Source organism: Chrysemys picta, chromosome 12, assembly GCF_011386835.1.
Source record: "Chrysemys picta bellii isolate R12L10 chromosome 12, ASM1138683v2, whole genome shotgun sequence".
NCBI classification, from domain to species: Eukaryota; Metazoa; Chordata; order Testudines; family Emydidae; genus Chrysemys; species Chrysemys picta.
In genome coordinates this window covers 12,603,830-12,630,223 of record NC_088802.1, presented here as the reverse complement: position 1 = coordinate 12,630,223, position 26,394 = coordinate 12,603,830, and the positions used below count along the sequence as shown (strand labels likewise).

The following is a 26,394-nucleotide window of genomic DNA, read 5'->3' as shown; positions in this document are numbered from 1 at the left end:
TCTCAGGAGTTAAAAAAAAAAAACATGAGATTATTAACCTTAAAAAAAATCCTCATTGTGTCACAGTTTTTTTTGTCAAACTGCACCCATCTCACCTTCCCCCCGCCCTTTGTGACAATTACAGGGTTACCAGCTGTCCTGTAGTTACAGGGGAAGGTGACTTGGGCCCCTGTGGCAGGAGCTCTGGCTGGGAGCCCCAGTGAGATCTAATCCCACAGATCTGTACAAAACGCTCCCTGCTGCTGCTTCTCCCCAACCCCCCAAACTCTGATTCATTAATTCTGTGTCTCTGCCACCCCCATCTCTGCCTGTCCCCAGCCTGGCTGTTAGTGCTACTCCTTACTGAGCCCCCACATCTGCCCCTCAGGGCCCCTCTGCCCCTCCTGCAACCCCAGGGGTTCATGCCCCCTCCTGCTTCCATCCCTGGTGCTGCAGGGAAGGGGAAGGGCTTCCACAGGTGATAGAGATGAACAGCCAGGGGCTGGGTAGACAGGAGTCCTCCAAGGTTATAGAGACTGGGGCGTGTGAGGCTAGAAAGTATGATTTCAGGGCCCCCAGTGAGATATTCCACCCCATCTCAGGGACACAGTCGGAGCCGGGTGTCTCTGTCCCACACCCGGAGCCAGGGTCGGATTCTCTCCCCAGGGACGGGACCCGGCGGGAAAGTGAAGATCAGGGACTCATCACCTGCATCGATAAATGTCACCTGCCCCCGGTCACAATCCAGACAAACCCGGATCCTGCGGGGGAACCGGCTCAGGGGCAGGGGGGTCACAGCGGAGGTGAGAGCCCAGAACTGATCCCCCAACCGCTGCACAGCCCAGATCCCTCCCTCAGGGCTGAGGCTGATCCGTCCCTTTCTCCTCACAGATTCTCTGGCCACCCCCACAGCCCAGCATCGTCCCACCCCCACCTCCACCTCCCAGCAATGTCTCCCCGAGGTGAATCCCTCACAGCCCAGCACACAGGGCTTAGTGTCAAATCTCTCAGGGTTGTAGGGCAGTCGCTGCCATGTGTCTCCCCATCTCACACTTTTCCGACCCTCAGACAGGATGAGGTGGGGATGAGCCGTGTCTGGATCCAGAGTCACATTCGCTGGGGGAAGAGAGAATCAGAGCATTAGGGGCAGAATTCAGCCCTGGGGGAGGCTGGGACCATTTCTCACACTCCCCAGCAGCCCCATTCTGGCTGGACAGGCCTGGATCCCAGGGAGCTGCCTCTGTCCCGGGTGCCTGAAACTGAGCAGAGGTGTCAGTGTAGTTCCTGGGCATGAACTCAGCACTAAGGTTGGTATCAGGAGTGTTTGTGTGACTTCAGCATGGGAGCTCCTCACTGTTCAGTGTGTTGTTTTTAGGGCTGTGTGTATCAGTGTCGGTTTGGTGGGTAACTTTAGCTACAATCTCATGAAGATGTTTTGAAAGGAATTTTCTGATCATTTAAAGACAATCTCGAGCTGCAATCTCACCGTGTCTGAATATTCTGAGGCATTCTCCTCTTTTCATCTCTAGTGCAGAAGGCAGAGTGTCTGGAGGGGGGAAGGAGAAAGGAGATGAGATTTCAGGCTTTCATATTTATAACAGTGTCCCCACTCTCAACTCATAGAACTGTCTTTTAATTATGACAGAGAAGCACACCGAGAAATTTAATATAAAAAGGTCTGAAACCGTCTCTTTCCTCTCTCATTCAGATTCAGGCATCTCCCAGCAATGGGACCAACATCCCTGCGGCCTCACAATCATCCCAGGACAGACAATCTGCAAGTGAGATTTACTTTTCCCTTCCTCATCCCCTCCCACCCTTCACACCCCAGTTGGTCCGTCTCATTCATTTACTGCCTTTTGTCATAACCTAGACCCAGAGCCTGCAAAGACTTTGGCATAAAAGTAACTTTATCCACCGCAGCTGTGGAGGCTACATGGCTTGGGAGCATATGCCCTGCAGCTCTCTAGCTGGGAGAGAGAAACCCAGGTGCCCCAGATTAGCCCATTTTTGTGAATTTGGGACTGAATGTTGTGACCTTTGGTAAATCATGAATTCGTGTGAAACGTCCTGATGCCTGGGCCCCTGCTACATTTGCTCCATTTGTCTCCTTTTCACTAGTTATTAAATTAAGTAATGAGAATTGGTACAAGGGTCATTTCTTATACATAAGTTTGGACAGATCGAGATTTTGCATTTGTACTGAGTGACTTGGCTTTGGCTTTGTGAGCAGTTTGCTTGACATAAGGGAAATGTTGCCTTAAGTGACCTTGATATTAAGCGATGTGTTCATAAGTTGCTATGTGGGACAAAGATGTTTTCACCACACAATGTGCTTAAAGACAACAGACACCCAAAATGTACCGCCCAGGAGCAGTTAGCGAAGTCCAAAATCCCTATGCAGAGAACTGGGTCACAGTGACCTATACATAATCCGTGGCAATAAACCAATCAGAAAAGAGAACAATAACATGAAAATAGCTTGTATAGCAAAAGCCCTGCCAATTAAAAAGTTCATGCATGTTTATTGTATGAGTTACATAAGATACTTAATATTTGTAACAGTCAAAGATGATTGAAATAACTAAAATATGTAATTTGGATCTGTAAAGAGGAATCTGAACTTCACAGGAAATTCCCTGTGACCCACCTATGCCCCAGAAGAAGGTAACTGGCCACTACTTTCTTCAGTATGTCTGTCATTTCTTACTTTAATAGTAATTGCAATGGCAAGGCATGCTTGTGGTACAAATAAAGGTTTGACTTAATCAACTGGAGTGTCTTGGACCCCAAGTATGTGACATTCTCACCCAACAATTAAATAGATCCATCATCTAATTATCAACCAATTGGCCAGACACATTCTATTCCCACAGTCTCAGCAGCTCATCCCAATTTCCCATCCTAGATCCCTTCTCAGTACCTTTGAACTTCCTCAGAGTCTCCATTAGAGCAACAGTTTTCTGGGAGAAATCACTGAGTCTTAATTCTAACTTGGGAGAAATCTCCTCTGGCTGCTGGAACTTCCCCTTCGCAGACCTAGAGAGAAACAATTCCACATGCTTATATTTCATTTATTGACTCATTATAAATTCTTGCTAGTGAATCACTGTTCTAATGGGTCTGGAATTAGAATTCCTCTACTTCTCGCAGCTGCAGAGCAACGCTGTGGCAGTGAAACCTTCCCCCCAAAAGGTCCCATTATTCTTCTTCAGCACTGGCCTGGAGAGTCTAGCTCCGGGGACAAAAGGGGAATTGAATCTCTACGGTCAATTCACTCCTTCACCTCCATGCTCTGAAGGACAGGAGCTTCCCAGGTGAAGTGTACTAGAAATCTGTCCTTTAGGAACTAGACTGAGACACCAACTCCCCCCTTCCCAGCTCGTTCCACACAGGTCTCCAAACAGCCCTCAGGTAGGAAAGACTCTTGACCACTGCTGGCCTGGGCTGAATGGTGACCAGTGCCCCAGCAGTGTCAGACCCATATTCCATCCCTACAATCCTTGGGCAGCCAGTCCCCCAGGGATATGACATCTATAGGAAATACTTGAGGTCAGTCTTTCCCACTGAATGGAGAATTCCAGAGTCTTCTATAAAAGGGTGAGAACCTCAAGATGAAGTTGATCAGAGAAATTTGTATCCAAAATATGACCTTCCCCACACATTTGGCTGTAGAGACCTGGAGAGAAGTGGTGGTAACATCATCTCCAAGCTCTTCCCAGTATTGTGAAGTGTGACGGGGAGTGAGAGAGCCACGTACCTGCTCAAGGTGCTTCTGACGTCCTAGAGGAGAGAAATAGAGAGAGGGAATTTCAGTCCCACCTGACAAACTTAGAATCCCAGAAGAAGGGATTTAGCAACTATGAGGAAAAGAGGCTGTGATCTGGCCCCAGGGCCATGTGTTTGCTGAGATAATGTGGCTTTTCCATCTTTTACATCAAAGTATCTGTAATGTTTTAAAAATAATAGTCATTCACATCTCTGCAATATACATTGAGTTACACGGTGATCTCTGACTGCTGGACTCCCGTGCCCATGTTTTAAGAGCAGTCTTGTCCCTGTGTTGGGATCTGGAGGATTTCTAACTCAGTCTCACCTGCAACAATTCAGTCACTGGCCTCTGACACTTCCCCTCCAGCTCACTGATCAGCTCACTGAGATGGGAAATTTCCTCAGATACTTTACTGACATTTTCATTCTGGATCCTCACAATCTCCTTGTCCAGCTTCTCCAGCTGAGCCAGCAAGAGTCGCTCTTGTTCCTCCAGGAACTGCCACAGTTGCTGAAAATCAGACACAATCTTCTGCCTCTCGGTTTGTGTTTGTTTCTGTGAAGGAAAATAGGGAAAGGGCTGGTCAGGGACATGGATGGAGCCTGGGGTCCTTTCACAGAGCGCTGAGTGTGTAGGAGGGAGAATTTTTTTCCAAATTCTAAGTCATGTGACCCTGAACAGTATGCTGTGGTTTCTAGAGAAAGAATTATCTCACACCTTTCCATTTGGCCCCAGAATCTCATAAAGGGATGTTCCCATGTCTGACATGGTCTGGATAGTGCGTTATTTATGGCCTTAGAGATGGAGATCCAAAGCAGTGGGTGGTGAAAATAAGAAAATACTAAGGACAATAAAACAACTCATCTGAACAACACCCTCAGGTATAAAAGGTGAATGACAGGAATGGAGAGATTGTTAGAGCACAATGGGACTGTAGGCCAGAAATGAGCAGAGGGATAATTGTTCAGACAAGAAACCAAGACTTCACAGCCAGGGACACATGTCTCTATTTGAGCTGGAACTTAAAACAGTAAACAAAGAGGATTCCTCAAGATATAACTGAACATCCCCCAAACTCGGAGCTAACAGATGACGAAAACTGGGAAACTGAAGCATGAATGTGTAACAGCGGGCGTTTGTTTTAGTGCACTGGATTTTCTAATTCAAAATTCTGTTATTTCATTAATGTAAATTGTTTCCTATGAAGAGAGTTTAATTAAGCGAACAGTAGTTAATATAAAATAGATAAGAATATTAGTTAGAGTAGTTTATTGCAGTGGGTTTCAACCTGTGGTCTGTACAGACAATAGATTTTCAAAGGGGTCTCTGCACCCCCAATTCAAAATTATCAAATGCAAAAAGGTTGAAACCCACTGGTTTATGGTATAGGCCTAAGTAGTAGTTCCTGCTAAAACAACTAATTTTGATTTACTTTGTGATTATTCCCCACTTAACGAATTTCTGCTTTACCCACCCCAACTGATTGAGATAAAAAAATAATTGGGCCTCTAGATTGCCCTTGCCTCTCCATTATTCTGCCTCTCCATTAGTATTGCTCTGATTCACAACGCCCCTCCATCCGGCTTTTTACAAATACAGGTTAATAATGACGGGCACCTACCAGATATTCCTGGCTTCTCTTCTCTCTGCTCACTTTAAGTCCCAGGAGCGTTTCTCTCTCTTCCCTCAGCATCTTCAAATGGGCCTGAACTTTTTCCTGAAGAAACAGAAACTGATTTGAGTGGTGTTATTTTTATTGTTAGGAGTGAGAGTGTGTGTGGGAGCTTTTCCAACACAAACATTCTACTGATGAGTGGAGAACCCAGTAAGTTTATGGTATCAGAGATACCAAGGAAGTGAAGTCATATTAATAGACTCTGGGAGTGTTTCATTTTCAGACTCCTTGAAATTGTTTGACCTTTTTTCCCCATTGATTTATACCAACATGACACTGGCGTCACATCCTTGGATTTTTCTTTCACTGTGTGAAATATTCTATTTTTGAGGAGGCTTAAAAAACAAAGTGATACAAATCCCAGAAACCTCCAGGGCTTGCAATATGGTCTGGGATTCTCAAAGGAGTCGGATTTCCACTGAATTTCAGCCCTGAACCCCTGGGGACTAGACTGGGTGGATAGAATTGGCTTGGGCACTAGGGCAAACCACATTAGATGTGTTCATTTTTGTCAAGAACAGTTGGGGTTTGCCCTAGTTCTGTCCTGGACCCTTACAGAGGCAGGGCTGCCTCTTCCCCAGCTCAGCTCCCAGAAACAGTGAGTTCCAGAGATTTCAAAATGCCGCACTGTGGGAGAGCAGTGTAAGGATTAATGGAACCACTTTGGCTGGTTCTTAGTTTTGTTGCAACCCAGCCTAATCCCCATGGTATTTGGCATGGTCCTGTACAGTCTGGAGCCCTTTTGTGTGAGGACTCAAGGTGCTTGGAGTCCACACAGTGTTTAGGACAGTGATCTCCTCTAGTGCAGGCCGACATTAGAGTTTAACCCGTCGTGGAGCAATACAGGAGTTCAGAATCCCAGTGGGAAACATCATCTCCCTGCACGGCCTAGGAGCTGTATCAAGGAGTCTTTCCCTACTAATGGCCTTTCTTAATTATTGCTCAGTCAGGTGATGGCTATATCTGATTACTCCCAGTTTTGGGTGATGCAGGTTTGGCAGAAAATGTTCCCATTCTGCAGAGTGACAGGTTCTCTTTAATACTCCAGACAGATGGGACAAGTAGGTTCATGCTGGAATTTTTCCACAGGTTCCCTCTGTAGAGAGCTGGACTCAGCCCTGTGGGACAGGAGCTACCACTCCTGTTCCCGCAGGGCTGTCCCTCTGTACCAAGCCTACAACCCATCTACAACTTCCCACAACTCACTGGTGGCTCACAAGCCACCATTTGGGAAATGGCACCCAAGGGGGTCTCAACTCCCTAACCCTGATTCTGAAGTCCCTGCCAAGCCCACAGGAGGGAGGGGAGACTGGGCCATGGACTCCCCCTCGTGACTACTGCCACTCAGCACCTAAAACATTCCCCATAGAAAAGTACAGGCACATAAGTCTGCACCATGGAAAATGGCAAGCTTTGAAATATGGAATGGTGGCCACCCATGATGACCTATCGTGATTGCCAGTGTATGCAAACACCACCCTCTTTAATTGTCCCCCGTTCCCAGCCCCAGTTCTTTCTTTATCCACCTGCTGCATATCGTCTTCATTAGACTGTGGCTGTGAGCTCTTTGTCTTACTTGGGACTGGGGACATATGTGTACCTGGTAGTGTGGGCCCCTTCTGAGGGCACTAAACACTACTTTAGACCCTTCCTCTCTCCACTGTGCAATAACAGAGCTAACTTTGACTCCACTAGGAGTCTCTTACATGCTGCAGAGCTGAAATCTCGGATACCTGGTCTAAGCATTAGACCTACCTTGGGCTAGTGGTGCACCAGCACTGAGGCTCCCCTACTTCCAGGTAAACTCACTGAGCGCTGAAGTTACTAAGAGCTGTGATCACTGAGAGCTGTGTTAAGTTGCGGGGTGGGGGGGGCTGAAGACAAGTTGGTGAGCGGCTAGCAGGATGGCTAGCGGAGAGCCGCGGGAGAGCGGAGCGGACAGCAGGACGGCTAGTGGATTAGGTCCTGCTTTGAGCAGGGGGTTGGACTAGGTGATCTCCTGAGGTCCCTTCTAACCCTGATATTCTATGATTCTATGTCTGTACAGTGTCTGGCACAACACAGGGCCCTAATCTCTCACTGGGGCCCAGAGATGCCACGGCAATAGAAATCAGTACAGTCTATTGATTACAAATTATTATTGTTATTATTAATGTCAAGATGGAAATCTTTATGGGCATATGGTTTCCACACTGAAATCTATGGCTAAAATCTCCAAACTGAAATCTGCAGGCCTAGGACTCGCTCCCTGTGGCCTCAGGAGATGTGGAAGAGGAATGATGCTGGTCACAGGGTGTCGGCCTTAGAAAGAGAGAGGGGTCTTAGCCCCACCTGTGATAAACCAGTTCTTATCTCCAGGTAGGGAAAATGAAGGATCGGGGCGGGGGTGTCATGTAATCCAACCATGCCTGGGGTAGGTAAAACAGAGGCCTATGGAGGGCCAGAGGGAGGAGGCCTTGGATTTTCTTTAGGGTGATAAGGCCGAACTCCAGACTAGAAGACCTGGGAGACACTGCTGGGAGAGCAGGGATGTTACTGGCCACAGAAAAGCCCTTGTGGATTCTGTCTTCCCCGAGTGTGTCATGTTCCCCCTCCTCCCCCCTCCCTCCCAGTGCTTGCCCCCACAAATCAGCTGTTTCACGGCAGGAAGCACTTGGAAGGAGGGGGGAGAAGCGGAGCCGTGACACGCTCAGGGGAGGAGGCGGAGGTGGAGTGGAGGTGAGCTGAGGTGGGTGCAGAGCACTCACCAATTTTTCCCGGAGTCGGTGCCTATAGTTGCAGGATGGGAGCTCCACTCCTGTGCCCCCCCCCCCAAAGTTTCATGGGTATGGGGCTCCCTTCCGATCTGGGTGAGGAGCTCTGCAGGAAAATGATGAAGGGGATGTGGGCCAACAGGACAGCCCCAGCTACATCCTCCTGCTCCCTCAGCCCCAAGGAGAGGAGGAGCACGGACATGGTGTTTATAGCTTTGGGAGGTGATGGAAGTGGGGAAGGGCAGACAGAGAAGTGGGGGGTCCTTCAGTGCTCAGGACTTGTGTATGGGGAGCAGGAGGGGTGGGGTGTGGGTTCGTCACTCCCCCTCACTCCAGTGTGTGAGACTTAGGAAGTTTATGGAGGGCCTCACTTCTCCACCTGCATGAGCCTTGGGAGGATTCCAGTTGCTGGGAAACCTACTTAGGTCTGAAATTCCTTGTTCCTCTCCAGTGGAGCTCACTGAGTGGCTGTCTGGGGCTAAAGGAAACTCTAATGCTGTGGGAAGATGAGTTCCCCAAGGCTCTGGTTATAAAAATAACAATAGGTTATTTTCCTACCTTGAATTCTTCAGCAGCTTCCTCTGCAGGAATGACGGTGTGATCTCTGTGCTGCTTGGATCTGTCACACACCAGGCAGATGGGAATTTCATCCTCTTTGCAGAACAGTTTTAGAGGCTCTTTGTGTTTCTCACACAGTCTCTCTGGTTCTGGTTCTTTCCCTGTCTGCAACCTGAGTTCTCTGGCTGCTTCCACAACATTCCTGAGCTGCCTGTTCAGCCTGAGGTTCCTCTGGGGAAAGATCTCTCTGCACTGAGGGCAGGAGACGTCCGTAGCGAATCCTCCCCAGCACTGGGTGATGCAGGCTCGGCAGAAATTGTGATCACAGTCTAGAGACACCGGATCTTTAAAATAGTCCAGACAGATGGAACAGGTCAGTTCATCCTGGAGCGTTTTTGCTGGATTCGCAGCAGCCATGGCCTCTAGTGCAGGAAAGAGACAAGAGAGGAGTTTCGTTTCACTTCCTTCTTCTCAGAAATGGGCTGATTGAACTTTGTACCATTAGGTCTTTCCTTACTGGGTGCGGTCTCATGTGATTTCTTCTCTGTGGACTGTAAAGAGCCTTTGAATGAAGTGTGATGAATCCAAATTGACACCAACTCCTCCGAAACATCTGCAAGGCCCCAAACTGTGGACTAGTCACTTGGGTCAACGAGGGGTAACGAGCAAGTGGGGGTTTCACGGCCTGACATAAGGATCTGATGGAGCAGCCTGGCAAGGAGGGTGAGAATCACAGCTGCTGACTCCTACTGCCTGTTCCCTACCTGGCCTTTAGGCTCCTTAAGACCCACGTCTCTCTGGTGCCTGTGTAACCCACTGGTGGGTGTGTGTGGAGCTGTGACAGTTATAAAGGGTTGAATATTTAGCATAAGCTGGGGCAGCCTGTGCTTTTAGCTCTAGGGGTCCCTGGTTCAGTGCTGGGTGCGCTGGCCAAGAGAGCAGCTGTCACACCTGTTCTTAGCCTGGTGGCTCCTGCTTCTGTTTCCCTGCACAGTCTCCCCAGCTCCCGGGGACTCCTGGCTCTTTGCAGATGGCAGTGGGTGTGAGGGGAGCTGGCGCTGGGTCTCCTGCGCTGTACAGGGGATGGGCTAACCAGAGATCTCCTGTCTCCAAGGCTCTCAGGCCACTTCTCCAGTCTGGCTGCAGGAGGGGATCTGGGGACAGACAGAGGGGACCTAGGAGAGTCTGGGGAGCAGCCACCTGGGATCAGACATGGAAATCCAGCTGTGGTGAGAAGGGAGAACTTCCAGGGATGTGGCTGGTCACAGGGGCTGTCATATAGTTGAATACAATTTTGAAGACTATTTAATGCATTACACTGGGAAATTCCTACATTCTTGCAGCTGGATGCTGTGATCTGAAATTATTTTCTTACCGGGGAAGGCTGGCACTGCTCCTTGTTTTGCTGGAGAATGCCTGGCTGGAGATCTGTAGCCATCTGTCACACACCTTCATACTACTGCTGTTTCCTGTGGCTGGGCACTGCAGGCAGGACTCTATTGCGGCAGAGTGTAGGGTTACCATACGTCCGTTTTTTCCCGGACATGTCTGGCTTTTCGGCAATCAAACCCCCGTCCGGGGGGAATTGCCAAAAAGCCGAACATGTCCGGGAAAAATACGGACGGGCACTTCCTCTCCCGCGGCTGCTCTGCTCCTCCCCTGACTCTTCGGCTCTGTTTAAGAGCCAAGCTGCCTGAGCCAGCGCTACCGGCTTCGGGCAGCCCCTGTGCCTCCGGACCCCAAGCCGCCGGCCGGGCACTTCCCTTCCCGGGCTCCAGCTGCTCTGCTCTGGCGGCGCAGGGTCCGGAGGCAAGAGGGCTGCCCGAAGCCGGTAGCGCTGGCTCGGGCAGCTTGGCTCTTAAACAGAGCCGAAGAGTCAGGGGAGGAGCACAGCAGCCGGAGCCCGGGAGAGGAAGTGCCCAGCCGGGGGCGCAGGGTCTGGAGGCATAGGGGCTGCCCGAAGCCTGAGCGCTACCGGCTTCATGGTTTGCCGGGAAGCCTCCAGACCCTGTGCCCCCGGCTGGGCTCTTCCCCTCCCGGGCTCCAGCTGTGCTGGGGAAGTGCCAGCCGGGGGCGCAGGGTCTGGGGGCTGCCCGGCAAACCGTGAAGCCGGTAGCGTTTGGGCAGCCCTTTTCGTGTGGCTGGGAGGGAGGAGGGGGAGTTAGGGCGGGGACTTTGGGGAATGGGCGGGGAATGGGCGGAGTTGGGTAGGGAAGGGGCAGAGCTGGGGCGTGGCTGGGGGTGGGAAAGGGGCGTGGCCAGGGCCCCATGGAGTGTCCTCTTTTTTAATTTTTTAAATATGGTAACCCTAGCAGAGTGGATCTGAGATCAGAACAGGGCCGGTGCAACCACTAGGTGAACTAGGCAGTGGCCTAGGGTGGTAAGTGGTTGGGGGCGCCCAGGGCTGTGCTCTGGCATAGACAGCTGGGTAGGGCACCTGAAAATTTGGGGCACCACTGGGTTTTAGTGTCCACCCTCCTGGTTTTCCTCTCCCTGTTCTGACCCTTCCTGCCGGCTCTGAGTCTTCCTGGGAAGGGGATCTAGTAATTAAAAGACAAAAAGTCTCCAGCCTGCCAGACTTATTAGTACACCACTGAAACTGTTAAAGAGCCATTCAAGGGGAAATGAAGCCATGTAATGGGCATTTGCCAACCCCCAGGTATCTACTGTCAGTTTCTGAATGTCCTGACAAAAACAGTTGTGCATGACGGTAATATTTACTCAGAACATGTCAGTCTACAGGACCTTAGTTTAAAATTTCCTTTAAAAATATTTCATTAGTGAGCTGGTGAAGATTATAAAATCACATCCCTAAAAAATCCTTGCATAGATTTTTTGATGCGCAATCATCTTTAGCCTTAAATGCTTGGATCTTCAGACATACGATTTTTTAAATAAATTCTTCAAAAGACCACCCTTATCTATAATACACATTTTAATTACTATAGTAAAAAAACTTACGTCCAAAGTATTCCAGTCCTTTCTGTCCATCCATTTCTCCCTTCACCCCCTCTCCCCCCACAGTGAAGGAAGCAAAAGCCCTTTGCTTCCAGATAGCTGGACAAAAGAATTTACCTTTCTTTACTTCTGACTATCTGATGAACTAGTTTTAAGCAAAATCAGTACCTTAGTAAGACATAAAATCCTTTGTTATGCCTAAGATCTTTGGAAACATATTTTTTAAAGTTGGTGACATTTCGTAAACATTTGTATTGTTATGGAGATCACACACAGTAAATTAGTGTTCCCTTTTTCTAAGAGCAATGAACATTGTTCTGAACACACTAAACCTCTGTGACTGATTAATTTAAAATAATGTCTGTTTCAGTGAGTTAAATATGTCCATTCTGTGTGAGGGAGAGGGTATAGGGGTCTCTGTGGGGAACTGTGACTCTCCGCCACCCAGCAGGCCGGGTGTCTTGTTATTCTTTCTGCCTTGTCCCTCCGCCCCTGCCCCTGCCAGGCTGCAAGCTCAGGCTGCCATCGGTGTAGGGGCACCAGTATAATAACACTGCATAGGGCCCCATAAATCCTAAGGATGGCCCTGGGGGCGCCAAAAAGCGGTGCCCTGGCTCGGCAGGGAGGAGCCGCCTTCCGGAGGCACTGGAGAGGGGGAGAACCTGGTCTGAGGAGCAGCCCTGGGGCACGGCTGGGCCGTGGGCAGGCTGGCCCCTGGGGTCTGTAAAGGCTCGTTGAGATTTGCCCCTCAATGAACCGATGTTACGGGGGGTGGAAGTTTCACCTAGGGTGCTCTCTCTTGTGTGGATTGCCTGATGGGTAACAAGGCCTGATCTCTGAGTGAAACATTTCCCACAATCCAAGCACTTGTGGAGTCGCTCAGCTGTGTGGATTGCCTGATGTTGAACAAGGTTTGACCTGTGTATGAAACTTTTTGCACAGTCCAAGCACTTATGGGGTCTCTCTCCTTTGTGTATTGCCTGATGTTTAAGAAGGGCTGAGCGGTTTCGGAATCTTTTCCCATAGTCCACGCACCGATAGGGTCTCTCTCCTGTGTGAACTGCCTGATGTTTAAGAAGGTCTGATTCCAAATGAAACTTTTTCCACAGTCTAAGCACTTATTGGGTCTCTCTCCTGTGTGGCTTAGCTGGAGATATCTATAATGTTTTTCTTCTGTGTGGCTTCTCTGATAGTTATTAAGGTCTACATGGTTAGAGAAGATTTTCCCAGGGGACAAGCACTGAAGGGGTTTCTCTCCGATATGGATTGTCTGATGTGTAACAAGCTGTGAACTCAGAATGAATCCTTTCCCACACTGCAGGCAGTGGCAGGGTTTCTCTTCTTGTCTCCTCCCGCACATTTAATGGATTCATCCACTTTCTTCCTTGGGTGGTTTCCCATCAGCATTTCTGACCTGTGCCAATTTCCCCAGGTTTCTCCTTGTTCCACGCACAGGGAATAATTCCCTGCAGCTCTTCCCACAAATGTCCCCTGTGGTTCCACTTCCCTGGGAATTTCCTGCTGTTGAGTCTACTCCTCATTCTCACTGACTCTCTCAGCACCTGCTGGGAGAGAGACAATCCAGACAGGGGTCATTGTGCTGGGGAGACAGAGGAATAGCACCGAGGGAAAACCCAACACAACATAGTTTCAAAGACTCGAGCAATTGGATTCTGCCTCCACATCCCACCCAAACACTCACAGGGAAGGAAAATTGGGAAGGAAACTCCTGCAGCTAACAGGACGGGCGGAAAGCCGTGAGCGATATCTGCTGACTACAGCCCTGCCCTGGGTGAGATGAGGGAGAACTGAGGGTGCTTACTCACACCATATTTGGGATTCTCAACTTTTTCTTGCATTCCCCAGATGGTTTGTGTGTCAGTCCTCATCTGTGCGGTCACCTCTCAGGATCTCTCTTTCCTCACAGGCCTGGAGATCGGGCACCCACAACTCTTCCCCTTGTTCCAGCCGGGTGATCAGATCAGATTTGGGAATGGGACCTCCTGCTCATGGGATAAAATCAGACCAGATCAGGGTGCATGGATTATTGAGAGATTGTCTGTTCCAACCAGCAAATACTCACCAGCAACTACACACCACAGGAACCAATCCCTGTAGCAAACCTCATTGCCTATCTACTCTGGCGACACCATCAGAGGACCCAACCACATCAGCCACACCATCAAGGGCTCATTCACCTGCACATCCACTAATGTTATATATGCCATCATGTGCCAGCAATGCCCCTCTGCCATGTACATTGGCCAAACCGGACAGTCCCTCCGCAAAAGAATAAATGGACACAAATGGGACATCAGGAATGGTAACATACACAAGCCAGTAAGTGAACACTTCAATCTCCCTTGTCATTCTATTACAGATATAAAAGTCACTATCATTGAACAAAAAAACTTCAGAAACAGACTTCAAAGAGAAACAGCAGAACTAAAATTCATTTGCAAATTTAACACCATTAATCTGGGCTTGAATAGGGACTGGGAATGGCTGGCTCATTACAGAAGCAGCTTTTCCTCTCCTGGAATTGACACCTCCTCATCTATTATTGGGAGTGGACTACATCCACCCTGATTGAATTGGCCCTGTCAACACTGGTTCTCCACTTGCGATGTAACTCCCTGCTCTCCATGTGTCAGTATATAATGCCTGCATCTGTAACTTTCACTCTATGCATCTGAAGAAGTGAGGTTTTTACCCACGAAAGCTTATGCCCAAATAAATCTGTTAGGCTTTAAGGTGCCACCAGACTCCTTGTTGTTTTTTGTCTGTTACAAAGGACATTGTGAGTGGAACTTCTCCCTGTGCTCTTCTGGGTGATCATGGAACCCAAGAGGTCGGGAACATGATCACTGAGCCCCCTTGGGAGAAGCAGACGTCTGGGGAGGTGCAGGGAATTGTTACGCCCTCACTAGGCATTCCCAGTATCTGTGCTCTTTGGGGGCCTTGCTGACACACACACACAGCTCTGGAGTTCAATCACTGCCTATTTCTAAACCTGCAGAGCCCAGAAGGAAGATGAACAGGGATTCTATTTACAACTGAAAAACAACAGACAGGACAATGAATGAATTTTGTCCTCCTGAAAGCTGGAGGGATGGGGATGAGCTAGCATGTCCATTAGGTTGTGACACCGCATCCCACTGAAGGGGGTACAAAGATGCAAGCCTTTCTCACACGGCAGCTGTGCATTATGGATCCCATTCGCCTCTGATCTAACTGACCAGGGAAGAACCTGACCAGATTAAGACACGCAGACCCCACGGCTTCTAATAACTAAGGGAATGGGAATCCCATACCCCGGGAGTAAGAGACCACAGGTAGTCAATTCTTTTTTGTCAAGGTCAAAATTTCTTGGTCAAGGTATAGACAAGGTCCAAACGCCAGAGAAAATAATAATTAAAAAAACACAACAGTAATGATAATAATAGATGAAAAGATTTCAGAGGTCCATTCAAAAGCATCTGGCTGTCTACATTTGCCTCACAGACTGCTTATTGACTACTCCCGCCTTAAAACAACCCAGCCTTGGGCTTCCTCCCAGACAGCCCAGTTAAATACAATGCAAATTACTGAAAATCTCGTTCATCATCTGAAAAGTTCTACCAATCCCAAAGGATTGGACACATTACGCAAGTCGTTAATGAATGCTTCAGTTCTTACCCAAATACATGCTTACAGCCAGTTCTTATTAACTAAAGTAAAATTTATTAAAAGAAGAAAAGAGAGAGAGTATTGATCATTATACAGACAAACATGAATGAAGTCCTTAGGTCAGTGTCACCGCAGAGATGGTGCTTTAGAATTGAAGAGTCCCTTTCAGAATCATTTCATCAGGTTCTAGTCTAATGTCCAAATGTTCGATATCAGGGCAGTCCAGAGGGGACTGGAGATCTCAGTCTTACGACTCAAACTCCCTCTGAATAAAGCTTAAGAAGATCTGAGAGAAAAGGATCAGGTCCCAAAAGTTTTTATACAGCAGCCTCTCAACAGCACAAAGTCCTATGGTGAACAATAGGCTTTTGAAGTAACCTTGAATTTCGTAAACATCTCCGGCAATTAACTACATGGATTAACATAAGGCAATTATCCATTAAGCAGTTCATAGACTGTTTACCACAAACTTTAAAGAGACATGCAGACAATGACAGTGTTACACCCAAGTTTTATCTAAATGTTAATATTTCCTTTTGATCTCCGAATTAACAGAATACACCCCTAGAGAGGAAACCATTTGGTTACATTGTTAACCTCTAACAAGACACAGGTAAACAGTCTACTATAGTTACCATCTTCTTCCAATTCTTTAGGAATACAAGTTTTCATTTCAAAGCTCAAGCCTGTAGAACATGGAAAGGACCTAAATACCATTTACACACTTACAAAGCATGTCTCTAAAGGTTGAAACTGGATCAATTAGCCTGCACGTTGCTTCACCCTTTCTGGCCATGGGTCACAGAATTTTAGATGCTGTGTGGATTCTCCCATGTTTAATGAGGTTTGATCTCTGTGTGAAACTTTTCCCACAGTCTAAGCACTTATGGGGTCTCTCTCCTGTGTGGATTCTCTGATGTAAAACAAGGGCGGATCTCCACATGAAACTTTTCCCACAGTCCAAGCACTTATGGGATCTCTCTCCTGTGTGGATTGTCTGATGTGAAACAAGGGCAGATCTCCGTGTGAAACTTTTCCCACAGTCCAAGCACTTATGAGGTCTCTCTTCTGTGTGCATTCTCCCATGTTTAACAAAGTCTGATCTCCGTATGAAACTTTTACCACAGTCTAAGCACTTATGGGGTCTCTCTCCTGTGTGGATTCTCTGATGTGAAACAAGGGCAGATCTCCGTATGAAACTTTTCCCACAGTCCAAGCACTTATGGGGGCTTTCTACTGTGTGGATTCTTTGATGTCTTATAAGGTTTGAGTTCCACCTGAAACTTTTCCCACAGTCCAAGCACTTATGGGGTCTTTCTCCTGTATGGATTGTCCGATGTGAAACAAAGGCAGATCTCCATGTGAAACTTTTCCCACAGTCCAAGCAGTTATGGGGTCTCTCTTCTGTGTGGATTCTCCCATGTTTAACAAGGTCTGATCTCCGTATGAAACTTTTCCCACAGTCTAAGCACTTATGGGGTCTCTCTCCTGTGTGGATTCTCTGATGTAAAACAAGGGTGGATCTCCATATGAAACTTTTCCCACAGTCAAAGCACTTATGGGATCTCTCTCCTGTGTGGATTGTCTGATGTGAAACAAGGGTAGATCTCCGTGTGAAACTTTTCCCACAGTCCAAGCACTTATGAGGTCTCTCTTTTGTGTGGATTCTCTCATGTTTAACGAGGTCTGATCTCCGTATGAAACTTTTTCCACAGTCTAAGCACTTATGGGGTCTCTTTCCTGTGTGGATTCTCTGATGTAAAACAAGGGCGGATCTCCATATGAAACTTTTCCCACAGTCCAAGCACTTATGGGGTTTCTCTCCTGTGTGGGTTCTCAGATGTGAAAGAAGGACTGAACTGTATCTGAAATTTTTCCCACAGTCCAAGCACTTATGGGGTTTCTCTCCTGTGTGGGTTCTCAGATGTGAAAGAAAGACTGATCTGTATCTGAAACTTTTCCCACAGTCCAAGCACTTATGGGGTCTCTCTCCTGTGTGGATTCTCCCATGTTGAATGAGGACTGATCTCCGTGTGAAACTTTTCCCACAGTCTAAGCACTTATGGGGTCTCTCTCCTGTGTGAATTCTCTGATGTGTTATTAGTGCTGACTTACAGTAGAAAGATTTCTTGCACTCAAGGCATTGAAAGGGTTTCTCTCTTGTGTGGCGTCTCCCATGGTTTTTCAGGTCTGAGCGATTATTGAAGCTTTTGCCATGGTCCAAGCATTGAAGGGGTTTCTCTCTAGTATGGATTGTCTGATGTGTCACAAGCTGTGATCTCAGAATGAATCCTTTCCCACATTTGAGGCACTGATAGGGTTTCTCTTCATTGGGATTTGTCTGCTGGGCTGTGGGATCCTTGGGTCTTCCCCCACATATAATAGATTCATCCACTTCACTAGGAACATCCTCATTATGATTCCCCTCCTCATTCTCACTCCCTCGCTCAGCACCTGCTGGGAGAGAGACAATCCAGACAGGAGTCATTGTGCTGGGGAGAAAGAGGAATAGCACAGAGGGAAAACCCAACACGCTAACACTGTGAAGACTGAGCAATTGGATTCTGTCTCCACATCCCACACAAACACTCACAGGGAAGGAAAATTGGGAAGGAAACTCCTGCAGCTAACAGGGTGGGTGGAAAGCCGTGAGCGATATCTGCTGACTGCAGCCCTGCTCTGGCTGAGATGAGGAAGAACTGAGGGCGTTACTCACACCATATTTTGGGGATTCTCAACTTTGTCCTTCATTCACCAAATGGTTTCTGTGTTAGTACTCACCTGTGCGGGTGCCTCTCGGGATCTGTCTTTCCTCGCAGACCTGGAGATCCGGGACCCACGGCTCTTCCCCTTGTTCCAGCCGGGCGATCAGCTCAGGTTTGGGAAGGGGAAATCCTGCGTAGGGGGTGAAACAGACCAGATCAGGGTGCATGGAAGATTGAGAGAGCATTTGTCAGAAAGGACATTCCATGTCCTGGTGCTGTACTGGAGGAATCGGAATGCAAGAGGATGGGAACAGGGTCACTGAGCCCCCTTGTGGGAGGCAGATGTCTGGGGAGGTGGGGGGAATTGTTACACCCTCACTAGGAGTTTGCGGGATCTGTGCACTGTGGGGGCCTTGCTGACAAACACACAGCTCTAGAATTAAACCCCTGCCTATTTCTAAACCTGCGGAGCCCAGAGCTCTCTCCATGGCTGGAGCTAGTTCCAAGGAGGGAGGTGAACAGTGATGCTGTGCATGAATGAGAAATAATACAGACAGGACAATGCACAACTTCTGCCCCATTGAACGGTGGGGGTGGGTGGGAATGGTTTAGCATATCCATTAGGTTTTGACACTGTGGTCCCATTGGAGAGGGTACAGAGATGCACGTCTCTCTCATACTGCAGCTGTGGACTATGAGACAAATTCTCCTCAAACCTAACTGATCAGGGAAGAACGTAACCAGCATCAGAAATGCAGGCCCTACACTTTCTAATAACCGTGGGGACGGGAATCCCTTACCCAGCGAGGTCACCGTCTTATAGTTCTCCCGCATGATGTCCCTGTAGAGGGCTCTCTGAGCGGGGTCCAGTAGAGCCCCCTGCCCCTGGGTGAAATACACAGCCACCTCCTCGAAGGTCACTGGCACCTGCAACAACAAGAGTCCCCCATTCAGCACCTGCTGCCCCAGCAACAGTCCCACTAGTCACGGGAAAGAGGGGGAAAAAAGTGAAGCTCTGGGAGGGCCAGAGTTGCAGAATCCCACCCCCACCCTGCTCAGAGCAGCCAGGAGGCTTCAGGGGGTGGGGAGAAGCTGAGCGCTCCTTGTCCCCCCCCAGCACCCGGATCAGGGCAGGGTCTTCTCTCATTTTCCACACACCTGCCAGCCACAGGCTGATACAGGAAGCAGAGCTCTGAGCCGGGGACAGGGACAGGAATCCCAACAGCTTCCCTTTGTATTTCACAGCAGCCTCTGGCTAACGGGTTCAGACTCCAGCACTGGGAGCCTGGAAAATGTTCCTAGCCCTGCCCAGGTGGTTGTGTCCTGTTTGACAAATATGGGAATGTTGCCTCCGTCCCTGCTGCTAATGGGCCTACTCAGAAAATCAGCAGGTTTATCAGACCCTAACTCCTCCCTTCCTCTACCTCCCCCCCGCCCAGCAACTCCCTGACAATCCCCTACCTGAGCTGGCTCCATCACTGCCATTTCCCTTCTCTGTCTCCTGGAAGACGGGCCGATCTGGAGCGCAACGTGGACGTGATTCCTCAGCCTGTCGGGGCGAGAGAGGCAATGGGGGAGGTTACAGAAGGGGCTTCAGTCCATGTCATACTCCGATTCCCACCAGGCTCTTCAGTCTCTCCCAGTAACAGCATCTCTGAGCCAAACACTAGAAAAAGAGCAGAATCAAAGGGGCCACTTTGGGGGATTGCCCCCCATTGCAGTGTAAACCCCTCCCCCTTAGCAACAGCCGGAGCCCTCTGGTGGCATCACCTGAAGAATGAGCTGCCCTGGACTCTCCCCACCGCCAGCAGCCCCCAGGGACAGGCAGGCAGAAGCTGATCTCATTGGCCTATCTGCACCTCCCCCCCGCCCCCCAGAGCCAGCAGTGACTCTGGTCTGACACCAGGTGCGGCTGAGATCTAAATGCTGCAGGGAAATCAGACCAGGACCTGGGGCAGCTCTGAACCCTAACCTTAATATATTTTTGTTACAGCTGCCAGATTGCACCCTCACACCTTTGTGAGCATCGCAGTCACAGACTCACCGACATGACCATCCCCATATATGACAGGGGTAACAGACAATGCTGTCTGTCTGAGTTACATTTCCCTGGCTGGCAGTGCCTAGTTAGGAAGAGATATACACCGGACCCTCGCTAGAACACACGTCTATATAACGCAAATTCCAGTAGAACGTGGTCACGGATCCCAAATTTAGTAACGGTCATTCATTTTCATTGTAATGCGGTCCCCGCTAGAACGCAGGACTTGGCATGGATCCCAAATCCCGCGTTCTAGTGAGGGTCCGGTGTAGTTTAGCTACCGTGTGGTTAGCAAGCAAGGAGAGGCTGAGGTCAAAGAAGAGTTTCTCCAGAGTGTTAACCTCTCCCCATTGGCCCTGGGGACTAGTCTCAAGGTATTTATTTCTCATTGGCCCTTCCCTAGCTTTTGGGAGAGGGTCACCCAAAGCTGCACCCACCCCCATTAAATTTCAGTGAGGGGCCAACAGTCCCCTTACCCATAGACACATCAAAATCATTGTAATTTATTTATTGTTAGCTAGTAGCTCTGCTGCTGTTAAAAGTGATATTTGTATGTTGGTTAATATTTTCCACAGCCTCTCAACTAGCGACTTGGGTTGCCAACCAGGTAATATTTTAAAACCAGACATTACAGCAGGACCTCTCCTGCCCTGCTTCTTCTCCCCAAGGTCCCACCCCTACCACTCCTAGTCTCCCCAAGGCCCTGCCTCTTCCCCCAAGGCTCTGCCCACATCCACTCCTCTTCCCACCCTCCCTGCCCCGGGTCAGGAGGGATTTGCCTGTGGAGCTGGGGCTGGGAGCTGCAGCCACCCAATGCAGGTAGGGGGCAGCCCTGGCTGAGTAGGGTCTGGTGAAGGTGATGACCCAGTGCCTCCCCACCCGCAGTAGCTCGACTTTGGGTGTCCAGTCAGTAGATCTGACCAGACACTGTCAGGTCCCCTTTTTGCCTGGCCACCTTAACAGCACCCAATGTGCAATGAGTGCTGAGAATGCATCAGGGGCAACTTCTGCTTTCTGATGGTGGGGGAAGTAACCAGGGGGTAGGTGGGTTAGACTCAGTTCTGACCAGCAGGGAGGAATTCGTTGGTCTAGATCAGGGGTAGGCAACCTATGGCATGCATGCTGAAGGTGGCGCGCGAGTTGATTTTCAGTGGCACTCACACTGCCCGGGTCCTGGCCACCGGTCTGCGGGGCTCTGCATTTTAATTTAATTTTAAATGAAGCTTCTTAAACATTTTAAAAACCTTATTTACTTTACATACAACAATAGTTTAGTTACATATTATAGACTTATAGAAAGAGACCTTCTAAAAACATTAAAATGTATTACTGGCACGCGAAACCTTAAATTAGAGTGAATAAATGAAGACTCGGCAGAGCACTTCTGAAAGGTTGCTGACCCCTGGTCTAGATGAAATTACTAGAAGGTGGGTGCACAACTAAAGACTGCACTCAGAGTAGTTATCTATGGTCTGGTGTCAAACTGGGAGGGGAACGGTGGGGGTGCGGGGAGAAGCCCCGGGTGGCTTCCTCCACTCTTAGGAGGACCGGCCCACCCAGAGCTTGCAGGGTAGCCTGGCTTCTTGGAGGGGGTTGCTACTGGAGTGAAGAAACTGGGCTCTCAGCTCCCCACACTACCCCTCTTAGGTCAGTGGAAGTGCTCCTGATGAGGACGCACCCTACCCACCCGAGCAGGATAGGGTGAACATCGGCTACAACAGTCATTACTGTGGTGGCTGTAAGTCAACCTAATACAGGTCAACTTAGGTTTGGAGTGTAGACGTACCCTTACAAGCAAAAGGATTTCTCTCACCCAAAATCTTTCAGCAGTCCGTACTCACTGGAAAGCCTTCCTTCCAGCTAGGACCACTCCCCCCAGCTCAATGATGCTCCTATTGTCTTGCAAGTGATCTTGCTGCCCTGAGTAGAGATGGGGGAGGGGAGATGTCCAGAAGCCTTTTTTTCCCCCTTCTTATACTCTGACCCTTTATACTGGAAGGGTCTTTGCTGGGTCATGGAGTCAGGCAACTCCATGGTGTAGGTAAGATCCAAAGGGTCCTACAGATGAACTGTAAATGTCTTTGTTTACCCCTTTCTTCCTCTTGGTAGACAGCCAAATAAGAGTTTCCTAACACCCAGGGCCAGTCTTTTGTCGTCTCTGAGGAGCTAGTCTGTGGGTGTTCCATATTTCAATAAGAAATAGGGTTAACATATGCCTGGGACTTACCAGACAGAGCCTCTTTATTTAGCCTAGTGTCTCTGTCCGAGTGACTTTCCCATAACAGCAAATGTCGGGGATGGGAGGGGGGGTTGTAGAGCACAGTGTAGCTCAGAAACAGCCCTGATTGGTCATCTACCCAATTGGGTTCTTCCCCTGCACCCACAGCTGATTGGTCCATTCCCCTGTATACCTGCAGCTGATTGATTGCTGCCGGATCCCGCCCACCCAGGCCCCAGCCCTGAGGAGGGGGTCCCGCAGATAGGCACTGACTGACAGCTGTCACTGCATTGTGGGCTTGTGCCAGGGCCCAGGGGCGGCTCTATGGTTTTTGCCGCCCCAAGCATGGCAGTCAGGCGACCGGCAGGCCGCCCCCCATGGCTTGCCGCCCCAGGCACACGCTTGCTGCGCTGGTGCCTGGAGCTGCCCCTGCAGTGCCCTGACACTGTGACAGCGACTGACACTGCCCTCACCTTATGAATACCCCCACCACAACCCCTCTAACCCACAGCTTCCTCCCCCCGCGCCCAGTTCCCATCCCTCAGCAGTGTCCTCTTTTTCGGCACCTGGAATATGGTCACCCTAGTAACAACCATACAGTAAAATCTCACCATTCTACATGCACTGGTGTCACACACATTTCAACGGCACAATGTTGAGCAGATCATGAGTTTTTCAATGATCCCTCACCAGGCACACTTTGCACACTATATATCAGAACCATACCCAGTGGTGAACATGGGGCACAAGGGGTTAGTCACAAGAGGGATCAATGTGGGGTGAGTGGGGCAAAGATAGTTTCTGTCATCCCAACACAGGTATATGCGGTGAGGGGCAGGCGGAGACTGGCTGGGCTGTCAGGTTCCTCATCTCCCCCCTGCCTCAGTGATGGGGGTCAGCCTGGCTTCCAGGCTGCCCAAGTGTGCTGACATCTCCGGCTCCCTTCTTCCCTGTGCCCAACCTCGGCATCTCAGCAATATGGAAACTCTACCTGTTACCCAAAATTGGGCCAGCTAGTAAGTTTGACCCAGAGTTTGGCAGAAAGTATCACGTTTATTACACTGAAATCTAAGTTCCAAAGAAGAGGCGGGGAAAGGGGGAGTAGTTGGGTCACATTCACATCCGCATACTCACGCTTCCAGGACAGGCACGGCACGGCACTGGAGATGTCAGGATCTTTCAGGGGAAGTGTACCACAGCACAGCGATAGATGGTGTGATGAAGGTAATTTTTCCTGAGGCACGATGGAATGTAACGTGGCGAACCACTGGCCAGGTGGTCCGGGTGAAGAGCCTTCATGGGAGATACAAGCTTGTGAGAGAGCCTGAGCACATGTCTCTGTCCCCTTTTAAAGGCCTGATCCTCATGGCTGCAACTAGAGATGACTTGGCCGCATCTGGTTGGTCACACTCCACCTCAGGCAGTGTCCATGCAGTGTCCATGCATTGGGTGTGTGATCGCTGCCTAATTAGAGTTCCAGACACTTTGTCTACCTTGGAGCTCTTCTGATCTGCCAGCTTTTTAAACAGCCCATTCATCCCACAAGCATTCCAGGAGGGAGGGGTGGGGGGAAAGCCACTTCACAAGTATTCAAAGAGGGAGAGGAGACAAAGTGGGGGGGATGTAACAGACTTTTTGAGCATACAGATCACTGCTGCCCCTTGATCCTTGTAGGGCACAGGTGATCTGTTGCAAACAAACCAAACAATCATAACTAGGTGAATATAACTAAAACCATTACAATTGACTAAACACCAGATATAACATAAACATAAATGCAAACAATCATAATCATAAGTAGAAATATGATAAAACCATCACCATTACAATAATTGGGTACATTGACAAATAAAATGAGGCCCAAGTTTGATGCTACAATAACCATCAAACAAAAAAGTCAACCCTAGCTCTTAAGTACATACAACAAATAAGATCTGTAGGAATACCACAGTTGTCATGGAAGGTTAAACTGATTTGGAAGATACATAGGAACAGAGAACTTGGTGAAATCGCTGACACTTAAACTAACATTTAGTTGTTCAGGTTATGGGGGCCCATGAACTACCCTTCAGGGCTTGGGGAAGTAGAACCAGGGTGCATAGAGGAAAGTGTGAAATTAACAATACAAGAAAATCTAACTAACAATACAAATGTATCAATAATAAAAATCAACAATAAAATGATTTTAGAGAATCTAACAAAAAATTAAACCTGGGGACCAAAGTCTTTTGGACAGAGGTGGATGTGATTGATATCAACCAATTTGGTTGGCGATGGGGTGAGTAGAGAGAGAGGAAAAGACATTTACCCTGTCTAGTGTAGTATCCCGTTTCTCTCTGGACCCAATGCTAGCACAGGACACCCACCAGAGACAGACACAGAACATACAACACAGAGCACTGAACACAGACTTGGTCGCGACACTATAACCATGGTATTTCTGTAGTTCTTCAGCTGGTACCAGCTCTCCTGATGTTCTGGTTCAGAGGCTGAAAGATAGAAGCTTAGAAACAAATTGCACAGCGCTCCCATCGTGGCGGACCCTGCTCGTTTGAGTTGTCCGCAGTGTACCCATTTTCCCTCCGGGTTTTATATATCAGTTACACTGTTGCTCCTGCCCTGTTCACCATGGTATAGGGTCCCTCTCACTTCGCCTGCAGAGGACGAGAGGCGAATTTACAATACATTACCTGAGTCCCGATGTCCCATGGTTCCACTGCTGACCGCCCCTGGTCCATTTTGACTCTGGCCTTACTCGTGGCTTCCTGCAATTGCTGTGCTAGAGCTGGCTTTTCTTCAGTGAGGGTTTTAGGCCAGAGAATCCAAGGCTCGGGCTGATCCTGTGCGGGGGGCACGACCCCTGGGACTGATCGAAGGAGAACTATGGGGGTTCCAAATAACAGCTGATACGGGGTAAGGTGGGAATTGAGGCGTTCTCGGCTGCGGACAGTGGCCAATACAAGGGGCAATTTCTCCACCCATGACCTGCCTTGATGTTCCAGAACCTTACCTAGTGACTCCTTGATGGTCCTGTTCATGCGTTCCACTTGTCCGGAGCTGTGGGGGGGTCGGGGTATATGCAGCTGTCGCCAGATACCCAGTGCTGACAGGAGGTCGATGACTTCTGGTGATCCCTACCGACATATGATCTCCCTGAATACCACCTTGGCTGTATCCGCTGCCGTGTGTCTGTTCATAGGGAACGCTTCGACCCACCTGCTAAAAGCATCAATTATTACGAGACAGCAGGTTTGTCCCTGTAGGCCTGGTGGGAGTCCCTCAATGAAATCCAACTGGACCCAAGCCCATGGGCCACCAGGTAGCCGTTAGTGGGCTAAGGATAACTGCTTCTCTAATCCCCCACCCCCCAGCCCAAGCGTTGTGCATAGCACATATCAGGCAGTTTTTAACCCAGTCTGTTACCTGTTGTCACTGTCCCGGCCAGCGGGCTATTTCTCGGACCCGCTGGTAGGTGGTCTCTATCCCTTCATGCCCTAGTCCATGGGCCCAACAGATGATATCCTGTCGATCCCACCTTCCAGGTGCCATGTCAGGCAGCTCCGAGGGATCTTCAGCAGCCCGTAATTTGTCTGGTGGTAACAGCGGCTACTACTCGGATCTTAGCCAACACATCCACTTGATGGTTATAGAGAGTCTCCGCGGTAGAGTTGGGGTTCTGGTGACCCCCCACATGTGTTAAATACAATTGCCCCAGATGGGCAGTCACCCACTGGTGCCCAGTCTGCCAATCTTCCTTGTGAGCTAATGGCTTCCCATCTGCACTTTTCCATTGATCTCGAGCCCATTGCCACATCCAGTTCCTGGTACCCTCCACTACATATTTTGAGTCACTAAAGACCACTAGGGGTCCCAGGTTTTCAGCCCACAGGCTCAGGCACTCAACTATAGCTTTTAACTCTGCTAGCTGAGCTGAACCCGCGGACCAGCTGCAAACCACACTGCAATCCAGCAGATTCAGACACACTGTCTGAATACGCAGCTGTCCTTTTACTCACGACGCAGAGCCATCCGTAAACCAGATGTTCTCGGGATGGGTGATCCCCTG

The 26,394-nt window shown here is 49.2% G+C and overlaps 2 protein-coding genes across 2 annotated transcripts; both read right to left on the bottom strand.

Annotated features, from left to right (window-relative positions):
- Window positions 1-577: 577 nt before the first annotated feature.
- LOC135974963 (zinc finger protein RFP-like) lies at window positions 578-9,217 on the bottom strand. The gene is made up of 7 exons (XM_065564620.1): window positions 8,738-9,217; window positions 5,373-5,468; window positions 4,076-4,306; window positions 3,740-3,762; window positions 2,903-3,018; window positions 1,466-1,525; window positions 578-1,095 (listed from the first exon to the last, which is right to left on the bottom strand). Exons 1-7 carry the CDS (start codon window positions 9,152-9,154, stop codon window positions 578-580), a joined length of 1,461 nt encoding a protein of 486 aa, XP_065420692.1. The 5' UTR covers window positions 9,155-9,217.
- Window positions 9,218-15,678: 6,461 nt separating this feature from the next.
- LOC135974950 (zinc finger protein 850-like) lies at window positions 15,679-19,857 on the bottom strand. Its single transcript, XM_065564556.1, has one exon. The coding sequence runs from the start codon at window positions 17,850-17,852 to the stop codon at window positions 16,164-16,166; it is 1,689 nt and encodes a 562-aa protein (XP_065420628.1). The 5' UTR covers window positions 17,853-19,857; the 3' UTR covers window positions 15,679-16,163.
- Window positions 19,858-26,394: the final 6,537 nt, after the last annotated feature.

What these genes read in the sequence shown, in the direction of transcription:
- LOC135974950 (XM_065564556.1), bottom strand. Translation starts at nt 17,852, where the DNA reads ATGACTCCTGTCTGGATTGTCTCTCTCCCAGCAGGTGCTGAGCGAGGG.
- LOC135974963 (XM_065564620.1), bottom strand. Translation starts at nt 9,154, where the DNA reads ATGGCTGCTGCGAATCCAGCAAAAACGCTCCAGGATGAACTGACCTGT. An exon ending in AAGCTGCTGAAGAATTCAAG is followed by an intron (nt 5,469 to 8,737) that starts GTAGGAAAATAA and finishes CTGTTTCTTCAG; the next exon opens with GAAAAAGTTCAGGCCCATTT. An exon ending in GACTCTGAGGAAGTTCAAAG is followed by an intron (nt 1,526 to 2,902) that starts GTACTGAGAAGG and finishes TCCCCCCTCCAG; the next exon opens with ACACTCTGCCTTCTGCACTA.